This window comes from Pelobates fuscus, chromosome 13 (assembly GCF_036172605.1).
Source record: "Pelobates fuscus isolate aPelFus1 chromosome 13, aPelFus1.pri, whole genome shotgun sequence".
Lineage (NCBI taxonomy): Eukaryota > Metazoa > Chordata > Amphibia > Anura > Pelobatidae > Pelobates > Pelobates fuscus.
Window position 1 is genome coordinate 19740363 of NC_086329.1, and position 13114 is coordinate 19753476.

Consider the following 13114-nt stretch of genomic DNA (forward strand, 5'->3'; position numbering starts at 1 on the left):
CCCATTTTAACGGCCTGCTATGTCTGTGCCCCATTGATTGGCCTGCTATGTCTGTGCCCCATTGATTGGACTGCTATGTCTGTGCCTATTTGCTTGGCCAACTATTCTGTGTCCATTCGTTAGGCCTGCTGGGCCTGTACCCTACGGACGGGCCTGCACTATTGGTGCCGAACCCCTTTTTGGCCGCAGACCTGGGGGAATATCACTGAGGAAAACCCAGTGCCCACCATTGACATGGAGATAGGCAGGTGTCCAGACAAGCACCATTGCCATACTATCCAAGAGGACACCAGTATATGGCCATCTGAATATGGTGGGAAGGGTGAAGGCCCTAAACCTCATCCCATGCTGGGCAAGGTTTCTTATGAAGACCCCGGACACATCCACGGTTTACTCCAAAACGGCGACGGCACATCTCCAAGGAGAACTTCGCACAGGCAAGGACCGGTATTCAGACACCTACAGGAGAAAGCTGTGTTTTTCCTTGTCTTTAACATCTACTCCGTATCTGCCTCCCGGAATCCTTATAGGTGTCGGTAGTTTTTTCCCGTGTTAGGTTAGCTCCTGGCCCTGTCCAGTGGGGCTTACTTTTATTACCTTCCGGCCTGCTATTTGCCTTCTATCTGAGATAGAATTGGTGTATTTACTCTTATCTACGTTAATTGTTGCTTTTTTGTTCTTTCATGACTTCCTTTTCCTTTTCGCTCGGGTCGCCGAGAGGCCTGACTTGACCTCCTCCGACCTCCCGGGCACTCGTGGATTGCTGAGAACGTCTCCAGCTTTCCTCAGACTACCAACGGTCTTCCTGGACCTCGCGCGCGCGCATGGGATCCGGATAGTCGGTTGATAGTTTTCCATCGTTGTTTCCGAAGATTGCCCTCAGCCTTATGCTGACATTAATAAGTGGTGTGCCCTGCAGTTGGTCACCCTGAGTCTCTAGGGACTCTAGTTTGGATCACAGGAGGGTGCGGCCCTCCATCACCTTGATCCGAGTATATTTATTTTCAGGAACAGAGGGCGAACCCCTCTCATATACAGAACTGGATACTGATTTGTTATTAGAGGGCGCAGCTCCCCCCCCCCCCCCCCCTTGACCTCAACCAGATACTGGGCTGGATACAGAGGACAGGTTTGGAGGACACATTCTCATAGAGAGAACCGGTCACGGATGTAGACTCTGCTGTTGGTTATTAACGGGTGCGGCCCGCTCAGGCTAGCAGCCGGACGCTATCGCGGTATGCGATCACATTAGTAGAGAGCGCGGCTCTCTCATACACTCGACGCTCTACAGTACCGGCCATTTGTTCATCATACAAGCTTGTACCTGTGCAAGACATTGATGACTACATAGAGGGGCGTCCCTCCTGCATTCAATTAGAGCTGACGTCCATGCTACTGATTTCGTTATAGAGGACTGCCTGGTCATGCAAGATATACATATTTAGACTGGATCCCTCTATTCTATCTCCTGTAATGGATCTACTGGATCCGGACCACTGTAACACACGCGAGAAATACTCACAGAGGTATAACGGGGAGAGACTCCCACTTATTTACACACACTCCCGGAGATGGTATGGCTAACGGGAGTGCAGGTTTTGGTATATTCTGCACCATATAATACAGAGAATTGCTTTCTGTTTTGGATATCCAGACCATTATGAACAAACTGCGCAGACAGTTTCTCCCATGTCAAGATGTCAGGAGATACGGAGACCTTCATGGAGCAAACGGGCACTGCCTTGCTCGGATAACAAGATTAAGGAAGGCCTATTACCCGGTCTGAAGGTAAACCGTACGTATGGATCACATGGTAAGACCGGAAACCCCGGTTGTCTTGACTTCCCCGGTCATTACGATCTTGGGATAAGATGACAGGACTGCCCCGTCTCCTCGGAGCGCATACCTGGTGAACAGGGTTTGGAGATGGTGGACCCTCCGTCTATACTCTATTTATCCCTCACGGGAGCAGTTTTGTTGGATTCGCGCTAACCTACTTTTCAACTACCGTTGAGGAGATCTACGAGACTTTATGGAGGTACCTGGTGTGCCCCGACTCCTACACAAACATATTTCACTCTTAGACGAGGACAAATCCGGATGGAAATCTGCGCTCCGGTTTGCACTTCCCATCCCTTTGATTATTTCTGGGATTCATTATTCCCTGAATAGTCGACCACCGTTCCTCCACACAAGTTCATTTCGGAACCCTGAATGGACATCCTTTTGGAGTCTTTTCTCTACGACGTCCGAGGATTACACAGTCCATTTGGAATATTGGAATCACTTAGGATACGGCTAGTCTGACCACACTCTTGCCTGCATTATAAATTTATTCTCGGATGAGACATCTCACCGGGTAGGCCAGGAGGGAACGAAAGATCCTACTCGGTTCTATTGCGACTTGGTGGTGGACTTGGACACATCCCTTGAGAGTGGAGGTCTACCTGCAAGGCCACATCGCCGGATGACCCTGGCACGATCGGAGGTGCCTCCTTACAGATCAAGAGTTGAGACATGGTGGCAGTTTCTTCTCGTGGCCCTACGTCCGCAAACGGCCTTCGATATTTTACAACTACAGGAAGCTGGCTGATAGGTCAGCTTGCCAGCTCATGGAACGTCTACTAGGAAACTGGTCGCAACACCACGTAAAATGGATCTATCGGCGGATGGTGTTTTTTTTTTCCGTGTTTGAGATGCTGCATCGACTGGCATCTTCATTGATCCATCTTCTGTCGTTTATCGCAGTTGGTTGTATTCAATTGTGTTCCTTCGTACTTGACCTTGGTTTTGTTTTCTGACTACGTTAGCTCTTTATCCTTATCTGTTCTGTTTGCCGGCTTGCTGTTTACTGTGTACCAGACCCCGGCTAGTCCTAGTTTACGCTATCTCTTTGTGCCCTTGACCTCGGATTGTTCCTGACTCTGTACTTCTCCTATATACGTCCAGTCCGGCCACTCTAAGGTCCGGTAGACGTATCTCCCCTCTGTGTTGTCTTCTGTTTAGCTGAATCCTGCGTGTTGGGGTATATTTTCGTTACACTCCCATAGTGTTCTCCCCCTCATCCCATAGTGTTCCCCCCTCCCCTCATCCCATAGTGTTCTCCCCCTCATCCCATAGTGTTCCCCCCTCCCCTCCTCCCATAGTGTTCTCCCCCTCATCCCATAGTGTTCCCCCCTCCCCTCCTCCCATAGTGTTCTCCCCCCTCCCCTCCATAGTATTCTCCCCCTCCAATAGTGTTCTCCCACCCCTCCCATAGTGTTCCCCCCTCCCCTCCAATAGTGTTCTCCCCCCTCATCCCATAGTGTTCCCCCCTCCTCTCCTCCCATAGTGTTCTCCCCCTCCCCTCCTCCCACAGTGTTCCCCCCTCCCATAGTGTTCTCCCCCCTCATCCCATAGTGTTCCCCCTTCCCTCCTCCCCTAGTGTTCTCCCCTCCCCTCGTGTTCCACCCTCCCCTCCTCCCCTAGTGTTGCCCCCTCCACCCCTCCCACAGTGTTCCCCCCTCCCACAGTGTTCCCCTCTCCCCTCCCCTTGTCCCATAGTGTTCCCCTCTCCCCTCCCCTTGTCCCATAGTGCACCCCCTCTCCCCTCCCCATGTCCAGCCCCTCTCCCCTCCCCTTGTCCCATAATTTCTTACCTGTCTTGTAGCATGGGCCGGCTTAACAGCGCACACCGCAGTACTGGAACTTCAATTTCAGGTTCCGGTTTCCGGCGGGACTGAAAGGAAGTGTGCACACTGAGTGCGCAGTTCCTTTCAGTCCCGCCGGAAACCGGAACCTGAAATTGAAGTTCCTGTACCGCGGTGCGCTCTGTTAAGCCGGCCCACGCTACAAGACAGGTAAGTAAAGCTTCATATTCGCTCCATAAGACGCACAGACATTTCCCCTCACTTTTGAGGGGAAAAAAGTGCGTCTTATGGAGCGAAAAATACGGTATACAATAAGAATGCAAACAACCACAGTGTGCAAAAACACAAAGTAATGTGCACCCTCCAAAACAAACAAAAGATAAGATACTTATATGTACAATGTTGATGGCAAGTAGATATCAGCAATACCCAAAAAAGAATATAGCACATAGTGTGTACTGTAAAAAAATAGGAAATTATGTATGATAAATGGTTGCACTCACGAATTCCAGAGCCATCCTAGGCTCTCTATAACTTGCCCAATGGTTTGTTTGGCGGCCATCAGGCTTGCTTGGTGGCCATCTTGAAGGTGCCGCGTAGCTTGCGAGTTTTCTCCGTTCAGACTTTGTGGTGCAGGCTTAGTGGACCCAGTGGGGACCGAGATAACCCCCCACCGGTCCTGAAGGGGATTGGGGGAGGATTACGGGGTAGTTGGCAGACCCCACGTGTTGCAGCGTTGCGCTGAGTGGATGAACGCCCGCTTCACCTGTCCCACAGCGACGGTAGGCTGCAGTGGGGTCTCCATGTGAAATTTAGGCTGGTGAGTCGCATTAAGCCTCAAGATCTTCCCCCGGGTCACCAGCTGGGTGAGTTGTTTGTGGCGAGCTGGCTGTCAGTAAATCAGTCAGAGTTTGTGGATCAAGGTGGGAGCTCACTCGATGAGCAGCCAGCCGTCATGATGCCCTGGCCCCCTCTCTCTTTTGTTTGTGTATTTGCACATTGTGGTTGTTTGTATTCTTACCCAATACCTCTATATTTTGCCCATTACACTCACATTTACTATATAAGGTTGGTCATTGAGTTTCTGTTATTGCACTATATATATTTTACTATTTTTTGGGAACAATAGGTTGGTTGTATGAGTAAACACTTTAAAGGGTATTGTGCACCATATTTATCAACATGCTTCAAATATCACCTTTATACTGATGACTCTCAGATCCACCTCTCCACCCCGATCTCTCTCTCCTTTCTCGTGTTAATGGCTGTTTATCTGCAATTACTTCCTCCTGAATTTGTTTATCAATCTTTTTTTTCTAGAATGTGTTGTACCTCTGTTTTCACACTTGTAATAATTGTATCCCTGTACAGCATTGCAGAATTTGTTGGCGCTATATAAAAAAAACTAATAATAATAATAATGATATATATATTTTTAAATTCTTTATTTTTGTTGTGCATGATAAGATTGCACAATGTGCACAGGCAAATATCAAGGAATTGGTTTGTCAGATATAGGAAGTGCGCTTATAAATCAGCAAAATTTTTTTAATAATAAATAAAAGACAAGAAGAATCTAGTGCAAATTTAAGTACTAGTTGCCAGTAGGCTTAAACAGAGTTTATGCACCAAGAGTGAGTAGATAGTGGTTAACTGTAGAGGTTACAGGTAGTTTAACTAAGAACCCGCAGGAGGTAAACCTGGACCCAGCTCTGAGGTCAGCATACGCCCTGCAGGGGACCAGCACAGACCCCCAGGGAAGTCTCGATTGTAACCCCTGAAGCCCTTCAGAGTAGATGTATTCAGCCACTGCGTTGCAATTGAGTATGGCCCCTGTCGGCATCTGGGGCCCCCTTGGCTCCTCCCTTGGCTCTGGGGCCCCCTTGGCTCTAGGCCCAGTGTGGCCAGCACTCCAGTCTTATTGCTTGATCTGCCTGCTCAACGATGGGTCCCGCACTACAGCTGCGTGCCTTTCTTTAATACATGCCGCCTTCCTCTTGCACCGGCATAACATGCAGGCTCTCCGTATCTGTCAAATTACCCAGTACAGCGGGTCCCAGGGACGTTATCAGCCTCACCCAGAAGAACTCAAACACTTCAAGGAAGCGAGGCAGGACTTCAGGTGAATCAGTATAGCACTCAGCATCTGGCATCTTGTACAGGCTGGAGTGTCGTTTGGGTGTTCTGCAGGGAAGCCACGCACCTGCAGCAGTGTAGGGGTGCCCTCCAAAGGGTAGACCATGATCACGCTCACCGGTCCAGGGGGGGAAACGGGGCACCAGTCGTCAGTGCAGGTCAGAAGCAGAAATCGTCCACTTCTCCACTCCCCTGGACTCATTAGGCCGCCAAGTCTGCTCTCTGTTTATCAGCAGCGCGGACGTCCGGGGACATCAATCACGCTGCGATATTACCCCGATTGGTTTGGGAGCACCCCAAGATTAGTAAGGGTCATCGATGAGGGTGTAATTTATAGTAAAAGCTGTTTCAGGAGAGTGTGTATCAGAGCTCAAACAAGGTGCGTCTGTCCGGCATTACAGGCATGCCTTGCCCTATTATTAAATTTCATAATGGACCACATCTAGGATTCACCCCAATCAGCCATCCAATCAAAGTCCCTGAATGCTTTATTCTCTTCCAGTGTTGGTTGTCTTTGACTTTGTGGGGGAGTCAGAATAGGCTGTTTTGTGGTAAATATCTCCTGGAAATTGCTGACGTCTTCAATTCCCTTAATTTCTGGCACAAAAGGAGGTGTCATGTTCTTTAATAACAATGCCGCCCAGTCTATGTCCTGCAAAGGAATGTGCATCATTGTATAAATCAGTAAAATATAACAGAACAGAAAATATTCCCCAAAACCTGCATTCTGTACAGACTGCAAAGGGATCCATTGTAGTGGTTATGGTGCCAGGGTTCCGTTACGTCTGACTATTCTAAATGGTCAAACTGTTTGTGAATGATTTGACAACTTAACCGGGATCCGCTGCAGCCTCGAAGCTCCCTGGTATCTTGGTGGTGCCTGGATGTGCTGATTGGTTGAGAGCACTCAGCTGATGCTCCTACCAACGAGCTAGCCTGCGAACAGCACAAGGTGGACCCCAGGTAGGCTGCCAAACCATTCACAAGTGGGAGTGTGCTGCAGTGTTTATGGTGCTTGCAGTGTTCCTTTAAATCAGCGGATTGGAAGGATATTGTTCTAAAGACTAGTGAGGCTTACATTAAATATGGAAATCACATCTGTGACCAAACATACATTTTTTAGAATCTGACTGGTCACTTTTACTGGTGAGGTAGTTGGTAGTTTGGGAGCTGGTGGTATAGTAATCTATTAAAGTGACAGTGTCATGTTTCAGTTGGTGAGATACCCTCTTTTCCTGATCCAGTAAATTCTGGTGATGTGTTTATGAAGGTAAAGTTTGCTGCACAGAGTGATAACACACTTATTGCTTCTGCAGGTTCTAGGAGGTTATCAGAGCTGGGCAGAGTTTACTATAATTCTTGAGTGGATGTAAATGCAGGAACTAATAGAACATTGCGCATTTTCCAAACACACAACTAACATATTTTGTTTATTTAGCTATAAGGATGTATCTTTCCCTCCTAAATGACAATTCTACTTAAAAATGGGCTCTGCCACCTTCGGGGTCGCTGCATATTTGGTGACATCCCAATTGGGAAAGTGGAAATCGAGAAAAGGTTACAATAAAAACTCTGGATTTTTTCAGCCTAACTTGACCAGTAGTAGTCCTTACTTCACTTTCTATGATATTGTGGCTATGGTTGAATTTCAGTATAATTTAAATAATGATGATTCACTTAAAGGAACACTATAGGTTCAAAAATACAAACATGTATTCCTGACCCTATCGTGTTAGAACCATCATCAATCAGCATCTCCTCATAGAGCTGCATTGTATCAAAAAAATTCAGTGTCTCCATGCAGAGAGTGGAGAGGGTGTCTCTATGCAGAGGGTGGAGACACTGAAAGGCAATGCCTTAGGAAGCACCTCTGGAAGCCAAATGAGTAGTGGCCGCTGGAGGTATCCCTATGCTCTAATGTAAACACTGCATTTTCTCTGCAAAAAAAACTGATTCTACTCACCAGAACAAATATAATAAGCTGTAGTTATGCTGGTGACTATAATGTCCCTTTAATACAATTCTGGTGACAGAGCTACTTTAAATAAAAATAAATACCACGTTCGACTTGAAATGTACGTACTTGGAAGAAGGGATGTTTTTTGACGTCTTGTGCATCTTTCTTGCCGGCTCCTAGACGTCTAGTTTGATCTTTTTTCAGAAGCTGTAAGAGGGATTTAATTTAAATAGGTATTGCTAATTTAAATGGTAAACATCAGACCTGCACGTATTTTCCTGGAAGGTACACATGCGTGTCTTTATCATCTCACACTGGATACATTAATGCAGAATACAATAAACAGTTGTATTAGCCAACCATTAGTTGTTATTGCCTTTGTAACTTTGAGGCCAGTAAAGTTATGTATGATGAGAACTAGCATTGCGGAGTATCACAGTTACAATGACACGGGGGAAGAAGCAGGGCTCGAGTCCTGCAGGAACGTGTGGGAACTGCGTTCCTGCACTTTTTTTGAGCAGGAACGCCGTTCCCGCTGTTGCTGCAGGCACTCAGGGGGCGGCAAAAAGTACCGCCCCCAAATGGCCACCTGATGGAAACCCCCGGCGGGCGGCTGTCTCCATATCAGACGCAGCGAGGGAGCTGTGTCCTCTCGCCCAGGGACAGGTCCACGCTAGCTCTCCAGGTAAGGGGGCTGGGTGGAATTTTTTTTTATAAAAAAGAAATAACTTTGTGTGTGTGTGTGTCTGTGAGTGTGTGTGTCTGTTAGTGTATGTGTCTGTTAGTGTATGTGTCTGTTAGTGTATGTGTCTGTTAGTGTATGTGTCTGTGAGTGTATGTGTTTGTGAGTGAATGTGTGTGTGTCTGTGAGTGTGTCTGTTAGTGAATGTGTGTGTGTCTGTAAGTGTATCTGTGTGAGTGTCTGTGTGTGTGTATGCATGCGTGTGTGTGTGTATATATATATATATATATATGTGTGTGTGTGTGTGTGTGTGTGTGTGCACACATATGTATATACGAGTGTATATTATTTTTTGGGGGGGTGGTGTAGGAATCTTGGGAGAGTTCCCACACTTTATTCCCCCGGACTTGACCCCTGGGAAGAAGTGATGGGAAAGTGATATAGTGGAAGGAAGGTAGGGAGCAATTTGAGTTGTAGATCTAGTGAGAGTGACATGGACAGAAAGTGAATGGGGCAAGTGACATGGGCAAGCAGATGGTGGATAGGGCAAGTGCCATGGGGGAGTGACATGCCAAGGAATAAGTGAATAAGGCAATTACAATAAAGAGTGACTGACTTCCCACTCATCAATGGTGAATGGGGGGTTTGAGCTTGGCTCATGTGATCTATTACATTTATTAATCGCTGACCATGCTTGGCGACTTACCTGATCTATTATTGAAGTGGCGTTTGTGGACAGAGATTCTTTATATGTGAATTTCCTGTGGATGATGTTAGCAGTCAACTTGTTATCACGGTCGCTGAAGGGGAACTGGAGACAAAAATGCATTTAAAATACTCAATTTTAATATGTAAAGTTGTAAAATGCAGGCGTCGACAAATGTGCAATAAATGAATAGTTTAGGGTTTTAGTTTAATGTTGGCAGTACAGATGACACAATGTGCAAATCAGAACCCATCAAAAGGTGTGTGGCGTGAGCACGTGAAAGTATACTGTGTGCAAGAGAACTGAACTATTATAATATTCCTCATCAGGCGGACCGCGAGGGCGTGGAAACACCTGAGGATGCTGTGTGATTGGCTGGATTTTCTAATACACTCAACAATTCTAATGCCAGCAGGGAATTTCCATTTTTAAACTCTCCAGACAAAGGGCTGGAAGGCCTATGTTATATTTCATTTTCTAATGGGAGTTTAATCTATTTTTAATTTTAATATAGTCTATTTCATTTTGGTTTTGTACGGTTACATTGGGATATGATGGCTTTTTTTTTGTTTTTGTTTGGCAGACAAATGTTTATGTTTTCAGGCATTAATTGCAGTTTTGTGATACCAATTAGCAATTTAGCTGCCTGGGATCTATTTTGAGGATGGAAAGGGTTAATATGCAGGAGGATGTCAGGATGTCACAATGGGAGGACAAAGGACAACATCTTGATATTGAATGGTTTAATGTTAAAAATAAAATCTGGCAAAGTCTCTTTACATTTTCAAAACATAAACCTGTCTGGAAATTCTTACTGAAATCCTGTTGTTACCTTTCTATTTAGCATTATATAAATTACAACACCGAGGCTCCACCAGTCTACAGCCTTGGTGTATGGAGTTGACATCAAGATCTCAGGAGCCATATAGTAACGTGTTCCGCAAATCCCATTGATTGTGTCTCCGTAGCCAATACCTCGGAAATAGAGAGAATAGATTGTATAATTATTTGAAGAGAGAGGTTCAATTTTAGCGAATTGTATTAAGTATGACTTTGAGTTACATGTTTTTGCTGCTGTAACTTTTCATATTATTGCCTTCCGAATCTAGATTTATAGCATTAGTGTAAAGGGGAAACATCACATTATCTCAGTGGCAGCATTGCGGCTTTAGGTATGATGTGGGATTATTAAAAATCCTTATTGTACTTGTATTGAATTATTGCACTAACTCCATTTTAACTTTATACTGTGACAATCCTCCATTTTGTCCTCCTAACCTGACTTCTTCAATCCTCCATTTTGTCCTCATAACCTAACTTGTTCATTTTAAAACTACCTTACATGACAGAATTTCCCAGCACATCTAATACAATAGACAAAGACTGTATTTTCTATAAAGACATGATTAACACAGGAATTGCTGACTTTTCCTTAAACTTGCAACATAGTATAATTTGAAGGCCATGAGAACACAGTAGTAATGAAATGTTCTATTCATAAGAGACCTTGCACCTGGCCACGAGGCCTGAGATCACCGACCGTGTAAAATGACGCTCAAGACCCCCTTGTCCCCACCCGTGTCCAGAACAATCCCACCTCTTGGTGGGTGGACACGAGACTAACCACTTAGTTTTTGAGCCAATTAATAATATTGATAGGTGGACACTAATCCCGACACTTAACAATTAATCCAATTAATGATGTTTATTTGCTGATATTCTAATAATCAATGATGACGTAAAATGTCTCTTAAAAGGGCCTGCGCGTCCGCTTTTTAATCACTTGCCAATAAATTTTCTCGAAGTTATTTTAACCTGAACCTTGTGTGTCAGACTTAATTACTTCAGCGTATATACGCAATTTAATTTTATTGATTTGGACAGGAACAGATAGACATTTAAACATTTTGGTTTACTGCTAAAAAGTACCATAACAACTTGGCGCCCAACGTGGGGCATCGGGCTATGTCCGGCCGGTGAGCCGTCCTAAGGAAGACAAGGGTGGACGGAGGAATCCAGGGGGAAGGAAAGGAGATTGATCACCTCCAGGTACACGGTAGAGACTTCTGCAGAGCCACCGGTATGTTCCGGCCCCTTTGATTGACCCGTCCACGTGTCTGTGACTGCTTCCCGGGAGGACATCAAAGACAGGTAATATCTTGCCCGGTGCCTCGTTACTCACTTGTTTACCTGCATTTTAGTCTATCTGTTGCCTGGGTGTGTTTGAATTGTTTGCCTGTTTCCCCATTTTGAGATAAAGGGGGGGTGGACCTGCAGGGGATTTGCCTGGGGTTCTGTCTTGCTTGTTTTCCCCTTTTTGGGATAAAGGGGGGTGGACCTGAGGGGACTTGCCTGGGTCTTCAGTATATCTGTCTATCTGTTTGTATTTTACCCCTTTTGGGATAAAGGGGGGTGGACCTGAGGGGATTTGCCTGGGTCTCCTGTTGCCTGTTTTACCCCTTTTAGGAACCACGGTGCTGTGGTTGTAGGGAAAAAGGGGGGTTGACCTGTGGATGTGTTCCTGTAATGCTCAATTGTTGATAAGATGGAAACAACTGCAGATTTCTGAACTTGATATTGTTTATTGCTTTTAAATAAAAAAGATAATCAATTTGAACTGTCTCTTTAATTCCTGGCAGGTTATAAACAGCAGCGGAGTTGAAGTTGTTTTAAGATAAGGCAAATTTAACACAACCAGCGAGAAGTTCCAAATTAGGATGCAGATGATTAATTAGTAGGTGTTGAAAACAAGGTTTAGGAGTTTAGGTGGAGCAGATAGTGAACCACTTAGAATTAGGATGGTTATATATTAAGCTTGAGCCAATCTGGTTTACTTAACTTATGAAGGAGCGATAATCCAAATTGGTGATAGAGATTCCACAGAGAATCGAGGTTGCAGCAGGCAAGAGAATATCCAAAAACAGTCCGAGGTCGTAGGAGAGGAGAAGGAGGGTAAACGATTAAACAGTCCGGGTCCGATACACAGTAGAAGTAGTAAATATTCAGTTTGAAGTTCGCGGGAGCTTTCGAGTTGATCCAGCACTGTGGTGTTGACGCGGTCTCTCTATGAACCCTGGGAACGACCGCGTCATAGGAGGGGGAGTGGCCGCGCTCCGAGAACCCGGAAGTCCACGGTTAGCGAATGCCGGAAGGTCTGACAGAACCCCCCTCATAAGAAGCAGCCACCGGATGCTGTCAACGAGGTCTGGATGGGTAGCGAGCATGGTACGCATTGATAAGTCGACGAGCATGCACCGCGGAAGACGACACCCATGAATCTTCGTCAACTCCGTAGCCCTTCCACCGGACAAGATATTGTAAGGAACCACGATGGATTCGTGAATCGAGAATCCTCTGGACCTCGTATTCCTCTTCACCTTGTACCAGAATGGGATCAGGAGTGGTAAGAACATCCCTCATGAAAGGGTCGGAGTGGTGTGGTTTAAGCAATGACACATGGAAGACTGGATGTAGTTTCATGGTAGGTGGAAGTTTCAATCTAACCACGTTTTCGTTGATAAGCGACAATATACGGAAAGGGCCAAGGAAGAGTGAGCTCAGTTTCTTTGAGGGACGGTTGGTGACAATGTTTTTTGAAGAGAGCCATACTAGATCACCAACCTTGTAAGTAGGGGAAGGTCGTCTACCAGTATCGAAAAACTTTTTCTGAGCAGATGATGCATTTTTAAGGTTATCACGTAACCTGAGGAAGAGGGCAGACATGAACGAGTTATGGTTGGAGACGTATGGATTAGAAGAAGGAAGTCCTTGATCGGGGAATGAAGAAGGATGGAATCCAAAATTTGAGAAGAATGGAGTCATTTTGCTACTAGCGTGTACCGAGTTGTTGTATGAGAACTCTGCCATTGGTAACCACGTGATCCAATCATCTTGTAAATGAGAGCAATAACACCGCAAGTATTGTTCAACACATTGATTAACTCTCTCTGTTTGTCCGTTGGTTTGGGGATGATAGGCTGAAGATAATTTACGTTGAATGTTGA

General features: G+C 45.6%; 1 protein-coding gene across 1 annotated transcript in view; it reads right to left on the bottom strand.

The window, feature by feature from the left end:
• Window positions 1–5498: 5498 nt before the first annotated feature.
• Window positions 5499–13114, bottom strand: part of LOC134582830 (serine/threonine-protein kinase N2-like) — a 30015-nt gene continuing 22399 nt past the window's right edge. Inside the window, exons 3-6 of the mRNA XM_063439497.1 lie at window positions 9943–10085; window positions 9111–9215; window positions 7849–7929; window positions 5499–6417 (exon numbers count right to left, since the gene is read on the bottom strand). Coding sequence (XP_063295567.1) covers window positions 6208–6417; window positions 7849–7929; window positions 9111–9215; window positions 9943–10085 — 539 coding nt within the window. The 3' untranslated portion in view covers window positions 5499–6207. The remainder of the gene's footprint in view (window positions 6418–7848; window positions 7930–9110; window positions 9216–9942; window positions 10086–13114) is intronic.